The sequence below is a fragment of the Denticeps clupeoides genome, chromosome 3 (genome assembly GCF_900700375.1).
Source record: "Denticeps clupeoides chromosome 3, fDenClu1.1, whole genome shotgun sequence".
NCBI classification, from domain to species: domain Eukaryota; kingdom Metazoa; phylum Chordata; class Actinopteri; order Clupeiformes; family Denticipitidae; genus Denticeps; species Denticeps clupeoides.
Window position 1 is genome coordinate 33,672,719 of NC_041709.1, and position 21,205 is coordinate 33,693,923.

The 21,205-nt window shown below is 41.4% G+C and overlaps 1 protein-coding gene across 1 annotated transcript; it reads left to right on the forward strand.

Annotated features, from left to right (window-relative positions):
• The first annotated feature begins 3,600 nt into the window (after positions 1–3,600).
• LOC114785461 (zinc finger protein 708-like) lies at positions 3,601–20,614 on the forward strand. Its single transcript, XM_028971739.1, has 7 exons — positions 3,601–4,009; positions 6,297–6,314; positions 6,411–6,437; positions 9,032–9,139; positions 10,841–10,951; positions 11,816–12,733; positions 19,133–20,614. The coding sequence occupies exons 1-7, from the start codon at positions 3,601–3,603 to the stop codon at positions 19,837–19,839; spliced, it is 2,298 nt and encodes a 765-aa protein (XP_028827572.1). The 3' UTR covers positions 19,840–20,614.
• The last annotated feature ends 591 nt before the right edge of the window (positions 20,615–21,205 follow it).

Here is a 21,205-nt window from a genome sequence, read left to right on the forward strand (position 1 = left end):
ACCAATTGGCTGACTCCAAAGTCACTCTAGCTCTTCCCGTTACACTATTTTGTACCGCATGCAATGTTGTATGGAACACAAATGAAATAAGAAAATTTTTTCTACCTCAATGCACTCACGAGAAGTTGCAGACATGCGTGACCAGCTGAGGCAAATCACACTGATGGAGAGTCTCATATCAAGGTTTTCACATCAACCTTCCATAGAAAATCAACATTTCACTAAAGTTGCTGCATGAAATCCTGGAGGGACTGACTAATCTGTACTAAAATGTATTATTGATTTCAAATCATTTAGTGCTGGTAACAATATTTAATTTCCAGTTTTTCATCTCTCGGTTCACAGAAATTCTTAAATATTTTCCACATTTTACACGAGGAACTATTTTAGTTCCGTTAAGATCAAATCTGATTCTTAAAAATGGTCACAGGGAGTATCACAGATATGAAGAAAAGAGGTCTCCACATTCAGCACATGTACTAAACTGACTTTGGACTGTACACTCTCCACATATCTTGTCCACGTCATAGTTGGCTGTGGTGGCGATCGGTGTTGGTGCATGAAGTGTACAACTTGTCCTTGTACTGGAACGGGAAGATGCACGGAGCCCCTCTGGCATTACCTTCTGTGGTGGCTTCACCTGCAAAAAGGAGGCATCAGGCATATTTTAAGATTCCCCAAGATTCCTCAAATTCTAATTATGTACATTTTATATTCCTTTTATTTTTTATGTCTGTTGATAATAAAACAATTAAAATATTAAGTATACATTATACTAATGTCTTGACACTGCGGTTTAAGTTTGGATTTACAACAAGCATCTTACTGTGAGGGGACTGAATGTAGGAACAGTTTCCCTACAGGCTGTTCTAGTTGTAGTTAGATGTGGCGCACCACTCGGTGCTGTGATGGAGGAGAACAGGGGCCTTTTTTATAGTATGATAGTTTCTTTCCTCAATTTTTTTGTTCTGTTAAGAAAAAAAGAAGTTTTACTGCAGGTTTTCCCTGTAATGGTTTGCTGTAATTACAGCGGTATGCAGAAAGGTAATCTTGTCTGCACCAGCAGAAGGATTAAGAAGAATCAAGATACGTATTACTTTACATGATATGTATTACTGATATGTACAAATCTGCAAATTGTTGGTCTGTTTTAAATACATTCCCTCAGCTGGTGGGATACAGTGAGGGGGAAACAATGATAGTACTTTGATTTGCAGGTCTTGACTACTGTCGTCAGGTGATTTATTTTAATTATTGTGAGAGAGATTGGAAAATGGATGCTAAGGAGGTGAAACAGAGGCAAGCATATTGCTATTACATTATAAATTCGCACATTCCCTTTCTTTAGAATAGCTATTACATCCTGGTGGTGCTAGGGGAGACAGGACGTAACATATGGTAGGTGTAAAATGGGACATGAGCGAATGACAGAATGTATGATGAGTATTTAGTATTCACTGGGTTTACTTGGCCTAATAAGCTCCAAAAGAAATAAGAATAAAAAAATAATTAAATCCTGTTATTATTACAAACAATAAAAGTTACACCAAAAAAGGAAAATACCCCAATATAATGCAAAAACTCACAGACAATTCCACAGACAAAGATAAAAAAAGAAAAGGACAGCTTTAACTCAAACATTTGGCCCTTTAGCAAAAACAACTCTAGGCCCAAAAACCTGGCCTTTGCATTTACTGGAGAAACATGACCCTTCCTCACATGTTATGTTACTGTAACCAAAAATGCATCTGACAATCTTGTCAGAACTTCCTTGAGAATATTAATATGTTGGTTCATGTTTCAGAATATTCCACTACATCATGTAGATATATGGTACAATGTTTCACATCTCTTAATGCTAGATTCATGAGTCTCAAAAAAATGAGATTCTGTAAAATGAGATTCATTTATTTATTCAAAATTCTTTGAAATGAACTAAGGATTACATCAGCACTTTGCACATTGAGTTGCTAATTGCAAAATGTAATATCTAATTACATGCTCTGATTGAACATTGCATTGCCATTTGAATTGCCATTTTAATATTTGTTTTTAAAATCTTCCATATAACAGGTTGTCTTGTTGTCTTGGCTTGGTGACAGGCATGAACCATTGTTGAAGCAGAAGTGGTTGTCACAATTAGGTGCAGCTGGAGACTCATCTGGCACCAATCTGCCTGACAGCAGGGTGGTTATAAGGCACTTCTGAGCAGCCATTCGAAGGCTGCGACATTTTATGTGGACTGTACGACTTAATTGTGTCGTACGGTCCACATGCCTTTTGGGTTAGCTTTTGTTTTCTCCTCTTGTATCCCTTTTTTCGGCCCTTGTGCCAGTTTTTTTGTGTTTGTTATTAATAAAATCCCGTTCCCAGTATGTCTCGCCTCTGCACTAAATTCCCCTGTCAGCTTGTGGACGTGACAGAATGTCGCAGTCTCCAACTAAAGCACGAAAAGCAGACGAGAACGACAAGGAAGATCAAGGAGGTACGGGCACCAGTGGGGAGCACTGGAGGATCGGCCATGGGGTCGTGGAGTTCCGCGGCGAGCTGCGCCAGGACCAGGATACACCCCACAAGTACTGGTTGACCGGTTTCTTCCCGGTGATAAGGGGATCGGGTCGTGGCGAGGAGCGTCGTGGTATGACGCTGATCCCCAGGTGATCTGCGAAACCCAGAAGCGGCAATGGAAGCAGAGGAGAGCTCCAACGAACAAGTGTTCCTCCTGTGGGGATATAGGCCGGCACCAGCTGGAATGGCCGGAGTTCTGCCCATGGGAGCTGATTGGATGGTAGTAGCCTAGCGGGGAACACGCTCGCCTATATACCATAAGACCCAGGTTCAAATCCCACCAACTACCATTGTGTCCCTGCGGAAGACACTTAACCCTAAGTTGCTCCAGGGGGGGATTTTCCCTGTAATTACTGATTTCGCTCTGATAAACGCTGTAAATGTCACGATCCCACCGAGGGACCAGTACGTGAGTACATGTGGGAGAAAACAAGGAACTCCGGTGCGGTGTGATGCAAGGAGGCAGGTAAGTTTCCTCTGAATTAGTACGAGGACGAGAGCCAGCATGAGCTGCAACACCACACGGATGTTGTTGTTCGCATTTGAGGTTGAATTTGGGATGAGAGGTATGAGTAGAGAGTTGAGGAGAGGTCTTTCTTGTAGCAGGTTGAGTTGAAGTCAAGTCGAGTTGACGGATGTCAATCAATGACTGAGCGGCCTATTTATAGGAGTCATGTTACCTCGTAACGGCGAGGCTGCAACTCAAAGATAAATGACAAGGTGGCTAGGAACTCCTTGCCGCTGGATGACCCATGTCAGCTGCCGTGAGCCATAACACCACACGGATGGTTGAATTTGGGATGGGGCACGATGAGAGGAAGGAGTAGAAAGGAGAGGAGATGAGATGAATAGGAGAAGTCTTACTAGTAGTAGGTTGAGTTGAAGCAGAGTCGAATTGATGGATGTCAATCAATGACTGAGCGGTTGGCAGTGACTATCTTGCCAATTTATAGGAGTCACGTTACCTCATTTCCGTGTTGCTCCCAGTCACATGGATGGAATCATGTGACTGTAAATGTAATGTAACATGCAATGATTGCGCCCTGGCTCAAGAGTGTAAGCAGATTGGATGACCCACGTGACTTCCAGCAGGATGACATGGATGATGACAAGAGTTGGTGTGCGGTCGGTGCTGGGATGGCTGGTTCAGCTTGGGGCTGGGGCATAGCCCTGTGGCAACGAGGAGATACAGAAAAGATGGGTTACCGGGACTTCCTGGAGCTACTGAGGGCAGAGATCGATCAGCCAGAGCCCGAGCCATGGATTGAACCCTGCCCCACTACCACACCCAGCACCAGCCAGGAACTAGTGCAAGAAGACCCCATGGTGTGGGACACAGCACTCACAGGTGGCGAGAGGGTCATGCCTCCCGTGTTCCTGGCAGTGCCTCCTGAGGAGGTCCTGGAGAGACCAGAGAGGGAACCACAAGACCCTCTCTTTTGTCTGTCTCTGTGTGTGTGTGTGTGTATATGTTGCCCCCCACTCCCCTCTTTGTGTCCACCAAATGGCGACCAAGCAGCATGCATAACCCCAGGTCGGAAGTTCCTGACCCGACTGCGCCATTTACAGAATTTATCAGACCAGGCATGAAGAGGATGGTATTAGGATCCAGCTGGAACAGAGAGGAAGAGGGCCTACCTGTCCCAACGGACACAGAAGGGGCTGAGCGGATGGTCGGGTAAAGCCCCCACACTGGCACCAGGGATGTACAGTGAGAGGGGATGCACATGCCCAGAATGCACCACCCTTGGGTGCAGTAAACTGTCGTCGGAGGGTCTGGGACCACCTCCCTGCGTGGTGCAGGGAGGGGAGATGGTCGCACTGCCAGCAGGGACATGCATTAAGAGGGCCTACACATGCCAAGAAAGCACCACCCAGGGGTGCAGTAAACAGTCACTGGAGGGTCTGGGTGCGCCTCTCTGTGTGGTGCAATCACCACAGACCTTTGAGTTTACTTTTTGTTCTCCTCTTTTGTTTCCCCATATTTGTTTGTGTTTTTTATGAATAAAATCCCATTCCCAGTATGTCCTGTCTGTGCGCTTCATTCCCCCATCAGCTGATTTGTAATAAATCAATCACCCGCTTTTAATTAATGAAATATATATATTTCTGGGCTAATTAAAATGCAAAAAATTAAAGGATTATATTTTCAAAAGTTACATAAACATGATGCAGTAGCTGTACATTGGTTTGTTGTCTGGAGTTGTTTTCATGAAAATGCTCCATGGCTGTGTTGTTGCTTGAACCTTTGGGAGATGCAGTGAACATCAGCAGGATTTGAACCTGGGTCTTCTGGTTCATATGCAAGTGTGTTACCCACTAGGCTACTACCACCCAATAATTAAACCATTTTTGTATTATTTAAAACAAATTTGAGAAGGAGGCTCATATTGATCAAGTGAATCTTTATGAAAATAATTATAATTTGTAAGTATTTTAAATTAATGTAAAATTGACACAGTGCACACAACGAAATGTGTCCTAGTGACCCATAGTGAGCAGTAGACATGAAAGGTGCCCGGGGAGCAGTGTGTGGGTGGCACCTCAGTGGTTAAGGGGCGCTTCCTTAACCACTTATTTACATTTACAGCATTTATCAGACGCCCTTATCCAGAGCGACTTACAATCAGTATTACAGGGACAGTCTCCCTGGAGCAATTTTTAGGGTTAAGTGTCTTGCTCAGGGACACAATGGTGGGATTTGAACCTGGGTCTTCTGGTTCATAGGCGAGTGTATTACCCACTATGCTACTACCACCCTAACCACTAGGACACCACTGGCCCATTCATTATTCTAATAAAACTAAAACTAATAGAGAAGAAAAGCATAATTAGCAGCTGTCGAAACAAGCAATGTACAAATAGTGATGATTAACACTAATGTTTCGTTTTATTTGATGATTCCTGTCTCACTGATTCGCTTTCTCAAATTGACGAATCTGCTGCCGTTTGACGAATCTGCTTCTGTTTACATCTGCAGGAAAACCAAGTAAAACACAAAGAAGTGCACGCGCGAGTCACCCTGCTGACGTAAATGATCCGTTTTTGGAGTTTTTATCTTTTTAGGTATTGGTAAGTAATTTTATTCCACATAAAATATAATAAAATGTAGAAACGCGTGTTATTTGGACTGTTTAAAGTGGCGATCTGGTGAGGGAGGAGCGGGCTGATTTAAACTCGCTCAACACACAGCCTCGGGTCAGACTTGAAAATGTTCTTCTGGCACTTTTTATAGTTTTTTGCTTAAATGTAAGTAGTTTGTGTCCAGCGGGCTGGTGAACAGGTTTAACAACAGATACAGTTATGCTAAAGTAGTTTCACGTTAGCAGCTAAATGCTCATTCAGACTGATGTCTGGGATCATTCACACTTTTAATGTGGAGACTTTTTCTTCACTGTTCTTTATCCAACACATTTCCAACATCACCAATCGCATTTAAATAAGAAAACACTCTGCTGTGATTGTCTGTAAAAGACTGCAGCAGCTCACATGAGCTACAAGCCTTTTTATGTGAATAGAGAGAAGCTGGAGTTGGTTGTGCTCGCTGTAAAATTAGCTGCAACTGAGGAATCTCCTGGGAATCATTTATAAAGGTGACTGTGTGTCTTTATGTAATATCAGAAATCTGCTTTGTCTATTTATGTGTATTTTATTGGAATACTGTTAGGAATAATATGAATGTTGGGTGTCCTGCAGAAAATAATTGAAATAAACTGCTTTATTCCAAGGTCCCAAGATGGATCCCAGTCAGCCTCTGTTACCTGCTCATCTGAGGAGTGTAGACCAGAGCAGCACACATGTTAAACCAGAAATATCTCTGAACTGCGGTATTGTTGTGAAGAAAGAGTCAGATGATGAAGAATATTCAGGTGAGTGGAGTTAAAAAGATTGGAGGGGCTTTTAGTGATCTTTTTTTTTTTTTTAAGTTAAGTGATTGTCACTTGTGATACACAGCTTTGGTAATGAGAATTATTTTATTTGGCAACAGTTGTGACTGAATATTAAGGCAGACTTAATGATGTATTTCAACCAGATTTTTTTATTCACATTTGTTAAGAAGTTCATATAAATACCACATTTAGAAATACATTATCCCACAAAAGTGAGTACACAACTCAATTTTTAAATAAAGGCTCCATGGAGCCTTGTTATTATCCAGAAATCAAAATTAGGATTTCTTTTACAAAGTGGGGCTTGATTATCCGGGGTTTTATGAAACTGAAGGATACACGTCTCCCTTTTTTTTCTGTTGGCATCTTTCACCCTCGTATACCTGTAACTAGCACGTTTACCACTCTAATCTTGAACAGGAACCAGGGTCAAGTGGTCATATTGTTTGACAGGTGCCATCAGATATTGTAAGGATAAAAATGCAACACACACACACACCAAACCATTTCAGTTCATTTCTTACACTGTGGACTGTCTTTCACAACACAGCACATCTAGTGTCCTGGAATTCGATGGGTCACCTACGCGCTTGCCACCAAAAGTGGCCACACTCGCCCAGGTCCAGGCAGGCTTGATCCTGTCTAGATGTTCACATCTTTTGGTTTTCCCCATTCATCTGATATTTGAAATACTTCCAGACAGTGCTCTTGCTTTTTACATTTTCATGCAAGCTTTGTGCTGCAGAATTACGTTTAAAGTGTCTCTCCCAGGTGGCCAGGGGAGGGGCTGCCCACTGCAGTGCCGGTTGAAAATGGTTGTAGTCTGCTGGCAATTTCTAGGAACGGGCAGATGCAAAACTGGAATTTAAGTATCAATACCAGGGTTAAATGGTATTGAAATTTATACTAAATTTAAGAATATTTTTTGATAAACCTAGTCTGGAGATGTGTTTGGCCAGCCCAGCACCTTTACCCTCAGTTTCTTTCACAAGGCAGTGGTCGTCTTGGAGCTGTGTTTCAGGTTATCACGTTTGAATACTGACCTGCAGTCCAGTTTATGAAGGGAGGGTGTGGCAAGATCAGGCAGTGGATAAGGAGAGAACTCGACAGAGAGAACTTTTTTTCATTTATAGGTCCCATATAAATGTGCAAATATTTACAAGTGAGAAAAGAGACCTTGCGTTAACAATGAAAACCATACCCAAAACAAGAACACTGTTAACAGGCTACAACCACCGGGTCCTACATAACACTGAGGCCTATTTCTACCTCTATATATAAAATATTTTTCTGTTGAGTGCACATGTGTGAAACATGTATGGATGTGCATGCATACATGTGAAAGGTAATCATGTTTTGTTAGACATAACCATATTGGAGTAGCGTCAGAAAATAGTGCATTCCTTTTGTGGTTTGGAAGAACAGTGATTGAAGTCATATTTAGCTCTCTATGAGTATAAAGATTTCATGGGCTGACTCTTTGCTCGTTCACTGATGCTGGATTTCTGCAAAGAACAGGTCCGCACCGGGGGGTTTTAATTGCCTCTAATTTGGAATAAAGATTGAAAAGAGACCTTGCGTTAACAATGAAAACCATACCCAAAACAAGAACACTGTTAACAGGCTACAACCACCGGGTCCTACATAACACTGAGGCCTATTTCTACCTCTATATATAAAATATTTTTCTGTTGAGTGCACATGTGTGAAACATGTATGGATGTGCATGCATACATGTGAAAGGTAATCATGTTTTGTTAGACATAACCATATTGGAGTAGCGTCAGAAAATAGTGCATTCCTTTTGTGGTTTGGAAGAACAGTGATTGAAGTCATATTTAGCTCTCTATGAGTATAAAGATTTCATGGGCTGACTCTTTGCTCGTTCACTGATGCTGGATTTCTGCAAAGAACAGGTCCGCACCGGGGGGTTTTAATTGCCTCTAATTTGGAATAAAGATTGCCCACCTTATAGTATTTATAATAGATGAGGCAATTTTATTACACAACATGGGTCACTATTGTCATACCAGGGCCTCTTGTTGTCTGTTGGCTGTCAGTCAAGTCCTTGACTGATTATGCACACCTGATTTAGGGTGTTGATGTCATTAGACCACACCCCTTCTCATTACAGAGATGCACATCACCTAATATGCTTAATTGGTAGTAGGCTTTCGAGCCTATACAGCTTGGAGTAAGACAACATGCATGAAGAGGATGATGTGGACAAAATACTCATTTGCCTAATAATTCTGCACTCCCTGTATGTTAACAGTGGTTCATCACACCTGAGTTCAGTATCTCTGATTGGGGCAGTGGTGGCCTAGTGGTTAAGGAAACAACTCTGTAATCAGAACTGGTTGACTGTTACGTGTTTTGTAATGTGTGAAATAATTGTTTCTGCTTCTAAGTAAACACAATTTAACTTCATTTTACAAAGTACTCTTGGTTCCTTAAAGCACAATATAATGAAAATGTTCAGAGAATATATCATTATTTCCCTTTATTGTCCCACCCCACACTTTTAATGCAGACACTTTTTCAACGCTCTTTTCTCTGTATTTTTGTCATAGATGTTAAACCAGTGATATTATCAGGAACAGTCACATCTCTGATCTGTGGAAAAATACTGGAAACAGGAATTGTTGTGAAGAAAGAGTTGGATGATGAAGTCTACTCAGGTGAGTGGAGTTCTGTTCATACTAACTACACACTAATTACGTGACAGACATAACCATCTGTATATGTGTCCGTCAGTGGGGCAGTGGTGGCCTAGCGGCTAGTGGTAGAAGGAGAGAGCTGGTGAGTTGTCCAGTAAATAGCAAGATCCTGATAGAATCTGCTGGAATGAATATTAGTTCAGTTTTGGTGGGGTTCAGTTTGAGGTGATGGGCTGCCATTCAAGATGAGATGTCAGTTAGACATGCGGAGATTTTGGAAGCAGCGTGAAGATCAGAGGGAGGAAAAGAGAAGATGAGTTTTGCGTCGTCGTCATAGCAGTGGTAGGATAATCCATGTGAAGAAATGACCTCACCAAGTGATCTTGAGTAGAGGGAGAAAAGGAGAGGACCTAGTACTGAGCCTTGAGGGTCACCAGTGGAGAGTCAACGTGAGGTCACTTGGTAAGATCGCTCATTAACATAGGAAGCAATCCACTGCCATGCTGATCCGTGAATTCCAAGCCTTTTCAGGATAGACAGGAGAGTCTTGTGGTTAAACCATTGTGGTTACCAATCAGCGTGATTTATTTGTGTTTGGTTGGATAACTGCAATTTTTTTGCAATTTTGACCTATCACTGGGCTTCACTAGGTTTTCCGGGCGTAATGACCACCCAACAGGAATTTTTGCCTTTACTGGCCAATCGCATGGTCTACGTCCAACATCTGAATTCAGGTTCGATTTCAGTGCAGGTTCGATTTCGCCTATGAACTTGTCACAAAAATAACACACTCGCACAACTGCTTCTCAGGAACTATTTATACTAGGTGGCCACTGTTACACTATTTTGTACTGCATGCAAGGTTGTGGTGGTAGTGGCCTAGTGGGTAACACACTCGCCTATGAACCAAAAGACCCAGGTTCAAATCCCACTTTCTACCATTGTGTCCCTGAGCAAGACACTTAACCCTAAGTTGCTCCAGGGGGGACTGTCCCTGTAACTACTGATTGTAAGTCGCTCTGGTTAAGGGCGTCTGAGAAATGCTGTAAATGTAAATGTGGTGGAACAGTTAGAGTAATCAATAGAAAAACATTTTTATACTGCAAAGCACTCGTGGAGAGTTGCAGACATGTGCAACAAGCCAGGGCAAATCATTCTGATGGAGTTTTACTTATTTCTGCTGTTTCACAGCAACCTTCAATGGAAAAAAAGAACACTGCAACATTTGTCACAACTATTCACTACAGTTCAGTTGAGTGCAGTTCAAATTCAGACATTTTAGATGCTTACAATCACACAATTCAGGGCAGCTACAAAACACTGCAAAAACTCGTATGGTGTTCAGTGGATGTTAGTTTCGAACGTTCATGCGGACATGGCCTTATCTTTTATTTATCTACATCTTTCAATGTAGCGTTTCCATTTGACCACTAAACCCTAAATGTTTGACCAGTGTTTTATAATGTGTGAATTATTAGTACTGTTACTGTAAACACAGTTTAATCTCATTTAGCAAATTGCTGTTGGCTCCTTAAAGCACAATACAATGAAAATGTTCACGGAATATATCACCGATTCCATTTGTCCCAACACACACTTTTAATGCAACATCTGAATTCAGGTTTCAATTTCAATTTCTCCAACCCACTTTTGAAACCCCCCAATCACATTTAAAAAAAAGCATTATGAGCTGATGGGTTGTAATTGTCATTTTTGTCATAGATGTTAAACCAGAGATATTATCAGATAACATCACATCTCTGAACTGTGGTAAAATACTGGAACCAAGAGGAATTGATGTGAAGAAAGAGTTGGGTGATGAAGAATATCCAGGTGAGTTGAGTTCTGTTCATATAAAGATCGGTATTGACTGTGTTGCTGTGGATGAGCAGATATTTTACTATCAGTAAATGGATGCAACTACTGAGAACTTGCTGCCCACAGCTTCAGATATTGCATCAGAGACTGTGCTGACCAGCTGGCAGAGGTGTTTCACTAAGAAAGGAGGAGTAGGACCACAATTGTTAATCCCACCAAGGGAACTTCTACCTTCTGAAAGGCCAATAAATAATAAAAACTTTATATGGATTTGCGTTGTATTGATTGATTTTCAGTCAAGAAATGCATTTGTTAATGGTGTTACATTTATGTGTAAGTCATAAAATATATTTGTGAATCTTGTTCCATTTGCTGAATCAAGAAACATTTTTGTGAAAGTTTAGTTTCACAAATAATTCACAAATATGTATCTCCATAGAAACGCATAGCATACGCAATTTTGTGTTTTACAAAAATTGAAATTTTATTTGATTTGTTAGATAATAATTTTTTTGTGTTGTGGAAACCATACAATTGATTAATTGAGCAATTGTTTTAATTATTATAGCAGGTAAGGAAGCGGACTTGTAACTGAAGGGTTGTGGGTTCAAATCCTGAACCATCACTGCAAGGGACTGTCCCCACACTCTGCTCCACTAGTGCCTTTCATGGCTGCCCACTGCTCAGTAAGGGCAGAGGACATAAAAAGAACACATTTTGTTGTCACTTTGTGTCGTGCTTGCTGTGTATCACAGTGACAAAATCATTCAGTTTCACTTTCAATGTCCACTGTATAATTTTGTCCAAAACCCCTACGTAAAATGTCATGTCATTTGATTAATCAGGTCTTTGGTGTGTTTAAATTGTTTGTTTTTACAGATCAGGAAAGCAAATTCGCTGATCAGAGGTGTAAAGAGGAAACTGAAGAAAAGCTTCAACAGTTCAACAAGTATGACAGCAGTTTAAGACATGTGAACCTTGAACATGACTATTGTAAAGAGAAGCCTTACCGGTGTGAAGAGTGTGGAAAGAGTTTTATAAAAGCATCGGACCTTAAAAGACATCAGAAGGTACATACTGGAGAAAAGCCCAAGGGGTGTGTACAATGTGGCAAGAGATTTTCATGTGCATCCATGCTTAAAAGGCACATGAGGACACATACTGGAGAGAAGCCCTACCAGTGTGTAGAATGTGGGAAGAGTTTTGCACGAGCATCACACCTTATTACACACAAGATGACACATACTGGAGAGAAGCCTTTCCCGTGCATACAATGTGGGAAGAGTTTTGCACGAGCATCAAACCTTATTACACACAAGAGGATACATACTGGAGAGAAGCCTTACCAGTGTGTACAGTGTGGAAAGAGTTTTACACAAGCAGGAAACCTTAAATTGCACAAGATGATACATACTGGAGAGAAGCCCTACCAGTGTGAAGAATGTGGAAAGAGTTATTCTGAAGCATCAAACCTTATTACACACAAGAGGACACATTCTGGAGAGAAGCCCTACCAGTGTGTACAATGTGGGAAGAGATTTTCATGTGCATCACTGCTTAAAAGTCACAAGAGGATACATCTTGCAAATATTTACCAGTGCACTCTTTGCTCTAAATGCTTTAGAACATTAGATAAGCTCAAACATCATCAACATTTACATACTAAATTAAAGGCCTACAAATTTACAGAGAAGAAATTGAAGAAATCAGATATCATCACACCTGTGAATTTGGTTAAAACAGTGGAAGTATCAGTGAATGATGAGAAGCAGGACTTGGATGGTGTGATTCAATCAGGTGAGTGAAATAAAATGTAAGCATTTCAGATAGTGAATGAATTTCTGTAAATATGTATTTCCTACACACAAATACTTATTTCCCACTAGATTGTAATAGTGTGATAGAGCATTTTGCCATCAATTTCTGATGAAATCCTGATTGACGTTAAACAGCATCAAGTAAACACCAATGAAGTGGTCGCCGTCACTGGAGATGGAGAGAGAAATACCCCACCTGGCAATTATTTCTGTAATCAAAGCCTTTGACACTGCAATGCTTTAAACGCATTTAGCTGCATATACCTTAATCTGTTTAGAAAACATGTCTACTATCACCAGGCAGTACCATTCCCTTTTACAGGGAGTGCAGAATTATTAGGCAAGTTGTATTTTTGAGGAATAATTTTATTATTGAACAGCAACCATGTTCTCAATGAACCCAAAAAAACTCATTAATATCAAAGCTGAATGTTTTTGGAAGTAGTTTTTAGTTTGTTTTTATTTTTAGCTATTTTAGGGGGATATCTGTGTGTGCAGGTGACTATTACTGTGCATAATTATTAGGAAACTTAACAAAAAACAAATATATATACCCATGTCAATTATTTATTTTTTACCAGTGAAACCAATATAACATCTCCACATTCACAAATATACATTTCTGACATTCAAAAACAAAACAAAAACAAATCAGTGACCAATATAGCCACCTTTCTTTGCAAGGACACTCAAAAGCCTGCCATCCATGGATTCTGTCAGTGTTTTGATCTGTTCACCAGCAACATTGCGTGCAGCAGCAACCACAGCCTCCCAGACACTGTTCAGAGAGGTGTACTGTTTTCCCTCTTTGTAAATCTCACATTTGATGAGGGACCACAGGTTCTCAATGGGGTTCAGATCAGGTGAACAAGGAGGCCATGTCATTAGTTTTTCTTCTTTTATACCCTTTCTTGCCAGCCACGCTGTGGAGTACTTGAACGCATGTGATGGAGCATTGTCCTGCATGAAAATCATGTTTTTCTTGAAGGATGCAGACCACTGCTTGAAGAAGGTGTCTTCCAGAAACTGGCAGTAGGACTGGGAGTTGAGCTTGACTCAATCCTCAACCCGAAAAGGCCCCACAAGTTCATCTTTGATGATACCAGCCCAAACCAGTACTCCATCTCCACCTTGCTGGCGTCTGAGTCGGACTTCAGATATTTCTTGGCCCAGTCTTGACGTTTCAGCTTGTCTGTCTTGTTCAGTGGTTGTCGTCTTTCAGCCTTTCTTACCTTGGCCATGTCTCTGAGTATTGCACACCTTGTGCTTTTGGGCACTTCAGTGATGTTGCAGCTCTGAAATATGGCCTAACTGGTGGCAAGTGGCATCTTGGCAGCTGCACGCTTGACTTTTCTCAGTTCATGGGCAGTTATTTTGCGCCTTGGTTTTTCCACACGCTTCTTGCGACCCTGTTGACTATTTTGAATGAAACGCTTGATTGTTCAATGATCACGCTTCAGAAGCTTTGAAATTTTACGAGTGCTGCATCCCTCTGCAAGATATCCAACTATTTTTGACTTTTCTGAGCCTGTCAAGTCCTTCTTTTGACCCATTTTGCCAAAGGAAAGGAAGTTGCCTAATAATTATGCACACCTGATATAGGGTTTTGATGTCATTAGACCACACCCCTTCTCATTACAGAGATGCACATCACCTAATATGCTTAATTGGTAGTAGGCTTTCGAGCCTATACATCTTGGAGTAAGACAACATGCATGAAGAGGATGATGTGGACAAAATACTCATTTGCCTAATAATTCTGCACTCCCTGTAGACAGAGAAAGATCAATAAAATCCATTGCGAGGTAGTCAAACCCCTACTAATAGGCTACTACCCTTACTAGGGTGGTAGTAGCCTAGTGGGTAACAAACTCGCTTGTGAACCAGAAGACCCAGGTTCAAATCCAATATACTACCATTGTGTCCCTGAGCAAGACACTTAACCCTAAGTTGCTCCGAGGGGACTGTCCCTGTAACTACTGATTGTAAGTCGCTGTGGATAAGGGCCTCTGATAAATAATGTAAATGTAAATGGTTGTTGTGGAAGCTGTGATGCTGCCTGAGATACAGGAAGAGACCTACTTGCATTGGAAGTCGCACAAACCAGACACTTTTTACAGAACGCATCTGCAAAGGCGCTGAACCCATTGGTGAACCATACTGCTGTAAGCTGGACAGGGGAGTCAGGCAAGGTACAATGATCTCTTTGAGAAGAGATTGGAACACTGGATGTATGCTATCAATGGGTTCCTGCTCAAGAGGATATTGTTTTAAACGTGGTCAGATATAGGAGCGATGTGGACTGGTTCAAAGCCGCGAATCAATCCAACATCATATTTGGAGGTAGCTATAAGATCATTGGGCATGCTTCATAAGGCCTCTGGAGGGGACTGAGGTCAGAACATCATCAGCTACCAAATGAACAGTTTTATGGCAGTGAGGTTATGCATTGCCTTTAGGCACTGATATGAGGGGAGAACACAATATCCGGCTCCTGAGTGGACGTCCAGTTCGAATCCAGAACCGCATCAGTTTCCAGATCTCCCAATTCATATCACTCCTTGTCAGGCTGCTTAGAGAGGGAGACATGAGGCACCAACAAGGACCTAGAAAATCATTGCTGCTCAGGGGACAGACAACACAGTGTACCATCCCAAAACATATAGATCTCTGTTAACTTATCATTTAATCACAATTAGGCACTTGATCAACGTTAAAGGTGCGCTATGAAATGGTCGACACAGCAGCCGTTAATGTGATTACCAGGCCTGCACATTAGATCTCGACCAAACAAATTTATGGGGCACAGGTGGGACAAAAGGAAACAATGTTTAAAGGGGATCGTTCCCACTGTTCTACACTGTTCTACAGGGACTGTGAAATGCTCCTGTTGGTGGTGGCCTGATGCTGACACAGAAACGATCAAATGGCCTCCCAATGCTGGAGGAGTATGTAGCCCCTGACTGAACCATGAAAGAAATCAGGGTGGAGTTTGAATGCCTTAAACACCTCATGGGAAAGGTGTGTGTTTGTGTGAGTAGGTGCATTGAGGCATGTTTGGCCTGCTGGTGTGGGTGGCGAGTATCTTTCCTGTTCGTGCGTTATCAAATTCTGTCGGTTGGCTGCACTAATCACTCTGTCCCTGGTATCCCCTCCACCGCCTCCATGTCTCAGTCAGCTTTGTTGGTGTGTGAAGTGCTCCCAGGTCAGGTCTGTTGACGTTGAGGACATTTCCAATGCCCTGTTCGTCCACAGTAGTAACATGCATCAGGTGCTCCGGTACCCCCGGAGCCTCATCTCTTGCCATGGCTGTGTCCTCTTCCCCACTCACACCCTCACCCTGAGAGGAGGGTTTGATGGGAGATCAGAGTTTTTCTTTACAGTAGCCTTACGCTTCTTCCCCTGGAGGACATATTGGGCATGTCTGGCATGTTGCTTGGATTACAGACGCTTGATGTCCCCCAACTCAGGTGGTGATAGGGGAAAAATGGTCAGGCCCATAAGGCTCGTGTCCCGAGCTGGAGGCTCCATGGATTCATTCTGAGTTGTCGAAGAAGCCTGGGGCCTGGGGAGGTAGGAATGTCTCTGAATGTCTCTACTGTGCAGCAGTAGAATACAGAGAGGAGGACTTATAGGGAGGTGGCGCCGAGGGGGGGGTGAAGAATATGTGCTCCTATGAGTTTGTGATGTGATATCTATCTGCACATTATCATGTCTATGATCCACATACCCAGAACAATCTCTTCTCCACACCATTTCCTTTAAACAAGTTTTCCATTCCCTAGTTTGCGCTTCCTTCTCCCAAAATCTAAAACATTTCTTATGTTGACTAAACCTCTCGACCTTGCTTGATTTAAGTATGTGATGTGAAGTGAAGTTATTGTCACATTGTGATACACAGTAGCACAGCACACAGTGCACACAGTGAAATTTGTCCTCTGCATTTAACCCATCGCCTTGAGTGAGCAGTGGGCAGCCATGACAGGCGCCCGGGGAGTAGGATTGGGGAAAAAGACATATTGCAATTATTGAGATCAATATTGCGATTGCGATATGATAAGACACTTGCTTGTATATCAATGAAAAGTCGCATACAAATTACTAATAGTGAAATATTTAATTTCAAAGTGAAATATACAAACTACTTATAACAACTTGAAATGCCCATTGCTTTCAAAATACAATATTCTACTAAATTAAATAATCACAAAAAACTCTTTACATTACTGTCGAACGACAAACCCTGGTAAGGCTAAACAACTGCTTTGATTATATTTGGCCATTATAAAATCCCGTAATATAGTTCTTACATTTAACCAAAACGTTGTTTGGAGGCTGACTTGAACACAGGGATGCATAGCTTTGCTAGCTTAGCTAAGGTTATGATTTGTAAACTGAGGTGAATTTCTTCAGGAAACCTTCAAAGTTTGAGAAAAGTTAACTAAACAGCTAAGAACTGTGTAAATAGTTAATGCCTATGTTTAGCCAAAACGTTGTTTGGAGGCTGACTTGAACACAGGAATGCATAGCTTCGCTAGCTTAGCTAAGGTTAAGACTTATATAAGACAAATATATTCAAAACAATTACCTATGAAATGTAATCCCCCAGAATCTGGTTTGGAGCGTACAGCGGTTTGTACAGCCCCAAGCAACACAAGAGTGAGGCATTTTTATGCACTTCCCTCCATAGACATGTATATGCTTCACGCCACAGCACAGCCTATCACAATATGGCGGCGACATTGACGTACGATGCAGCTCGTCATTCAACGTCTACCCAGTCACAAATCTGAGGTCTCCATTGAACCGAATGTCATGTGACCAAACACGTCACATCCGACTGAAGTGAGACTTCAGTCAGCTTGCAAATTTTGAGAGAACGAGAGAATGGATCGGATATGTTGCCGATCCAATCCACGTACTAATCATTTAAATCGCAGCTTTTTGTGTTCATGTATACGCATAGACTGACATCGCGATTACGATTGTGATTAATCGTGCAGCACTACCGGGGAGCAGTGTGTGGGGACGGTGCTTTGCTCAGTGGCACCTTGGCGGATTGAGATTTGAACCGGCAACCTTCTGATTATGCTTCATTTACCGCTAGGCCACCACTGCCCCACTGTTAAGAACAGCCATTCAAGACACACAAAGTTGTTGGAAGGTAAACCTTCGGCCCAGTCTGAGGTCCTGATGTCCGGAGAAGGGTTTCGTCCAGGATATCCATGTACTTGGCCGCATTCATCTATCCCTCAATTCCAATCAGTCGTTCTGTCCCTTAAGCTACAAATCACTCCCACAGCATGATGCTGCCACCACCATGCTTAACTGTTGAAACTGTATTGGACAGGTGATGAGCAGTGCCTGGTTTTCTCCACACATACCACTTATGCCTAAAAGTTTTATCTTGGTCTCATCAGGCCAGAGAATCTTATTTCTCACCATCCTTTTGTCCCAAACATCTTCAATTTAAGTATTAGGGAGGCCACTGTTCGCTTAGGAACCTTAAGTGCTGGAAAATCTGTGCCTTGCCAGAATTCTGTCTCTGAGCTCTTCAGGCAGTTCCTTTTGACCTTATGATTCTAATTAGCTCTGACATGCATTGTGAGCTGTAAGGACTTATATAGAGGGGGGTGGCTTTCCTAATCAAGTCCAACCAGTATAATCAAACACAGCTGGATCCAAGAGAAGGTGTATAACTATCTCAAGGATGATCAGAAGAAATGGACAGCACCTGAGTTACATATATGAGTGTCACAGCAAATGGTCTGAATACTTAAAGCCATGTGATATTTCAGTTTTTCTTTTTTAATAAATATGCAAAATAGTCAACAACTCTGTATTTTTCAATATGGGGTGCTGTGTGTACATTAATGAGAGAAAAATGAACTAAAATTACTTTAGCAAATGGCTGCAATATAAAAAGGGTGTCTGAATACTTTCCATACCCACTGTACCTGGTGTTTCACTGGCCTTACGGGTCTTACAGTCAGATAGAACCCAAAGTCTACATTCAGTAGACTTTCCCAGAATATGGTTATGCTATATGTTGATGTATTTACCTTGCCGGCAAATTTTATGCCAGCAAGGTGCCAATGACGTCCCCCTTTGCAAGGGACTGTCCCCAGACTCTACCCCGCAGGTGCCTTTCATGGCTGCCTAATGCTTACTAAGGGCATAGGGAACATTTTGTTGTAAGTGTTTTTGTCATTGTGATACACAGCAAGCACAGTAAACTCAGCGTGAATTAGTGTTTCACTTTCAGTATCCACTTTATTCCTCACTAAATGGGTCCCAGACCTCGACTTAAAATGTAATGTAATTTGATTACTCAGGTATAAACATGTCTATGGTGGCTTATGATTGTTTGTTTTTACAGATCAGGAAATGGAATTCACTAAAGAGGAAACTGAAGAAAAGCTACAACAGTTCAACAAGTATGACAACAGTTTAAGACAAGTGAAGATCCTTGGAACACAACAGAGGAACAATTGTAAAGAGAAGCCTTACCAGTGTGTACAATGTGGGAAGAGTTTTACAGAAGAAGGATCCCTTAGAAGACACCAAAAGATACATAGTGGAGAGAAGCCCTACAAGTGTGTCCAATGTGGGAGGAGGTTTACACGGGCATCATACCTTAAAAAACACAAGACGACACATACTGGAGAGAAGCCCTACCAGTGTGTACAATGTGGGAAGAGTTTTGCACGAGCACCAGACCTTAAAAGACATAAGATAATACATACTGGAGAAAAGCCCTACCAGTGTGTACAATGTGGGAAGAATTTTACAGATGCATCAAACCTTAACAGACACAAGAGGATACATACTGTAGAAAATTCCAATAAGTTTGTACAATGTGGGAAGAGATTTACACCAGCATCACTCAAATGTAATCACCATTTACATGCCGATGATAAGCTCTATACATGTATAGCAGTTGTTAAACTGAAGAAATTAGTTATAACCACACCTATACATTGTGGTAACATACTGGAACCAACAAGGATTGATGTGAAGAACGAGTTAAATGAGGAAGTTTATTCAGGTGAGTTGAGTACAAAAGATTGTAGGGGCTTGTTGTGATATGGAGATCAGTCGGAATTGTAGAAGTGAACATATTCTGTAGGAGATAACAGCAGATTTATCAGAATGGCACATGTTCTACTATTACAAATTCACCCAATCAGTGCAAATTATTTGTGTTGCAACTTTTTTTTTTTTTTTTTTTGCAAGATTTGACCTATCACAGCTCCTCCTACATTTTGTGTAACTCAAACCTAATCGGTTTTACTTGCGACAGGAATGCTGCTCATTTACCCTCAAAATATTCAGCTAAAGGTTGTGCACAGAACTGAGGGAAGTTGTTGCTTGTCCATTTTCTTAAAATGCCTGCTGCAGCAAGGCCGACATTTACTGGGCTTACTGATGCTGCTGTGTCAGAGTGGAAAGGGACCACGCGACAGGAATGCTGTTTAACTCGGCCTTTACTGGCAAATCACATGGTGCAGAACACGGACGATCAACCTCCAACACCTGGAAACTATTGTTCACAAACCTTTTTCTTCAGAATTCTACACCCAATAATGACAGCGTAATGCTCGATACACCTTTGGCAGCAATTAGTCTCAAGTCTTTGAACTTAACTGTCAACAGTGAGACCTTATATAGACAGGTCTGTGCCAGTTAAGATGCAGAAACTTCTCAAGGATGATTAGGACAAACATGATGCACATGAGCTCAATTTTGAGTTTCATGGCAAAGGCTGTGAATACTTACGTAGGAATTTTTTTTCATTTTTAATACTTTTAATAGGGGTGGTAGTAGCCTAGCGGGTAACACACTCGCCTATGAACCAGAAGACCCATGTTCAAATCCCACTTACTACCATTGGGTCCCTGAGCAAGACACTTAACCCTAAGTTGCTCCAGGGGGGGACTGTCCCTGTAACAACTAATTGTAAGTCGCTCTGGATAAGGGAGTCTGATAAATGCCGTAAATGTAAATTTAAAAATTTTTACATTGTCATTATGGGGTGTTAGGTGTAGATTATTTCAGATTAAGGCCACTGTAGCTGTTTCATTATTTTTGATTATTGATTTATTTATGGTTTTATTTTTGTTCAGCTGCATTATTGGGAAAATAATATTTGCAGTGATGTAAAGATTTAGTCATTTTTGGTGAGTTTTTATTCATAGTCAGACAAGTGTCATGTATCATATCGCAATATTGATCTCAGTAATTGCAATACAGCCCTACTATCAAAGTGTTCTATTTTCTTTGTTGTGCCAAGTTAACACTAACATTTCATTTCAAATTGTGAGTGGTGTACTCGAATGTGACCTATTTGGACACACGAGTAAATAAAAAAATCATTCATCCATCATCTATCCATCATTTAATCCAAAATGTTCACGTACAGGCTTGCTCTTACCAGTCAGGCCAGACAACC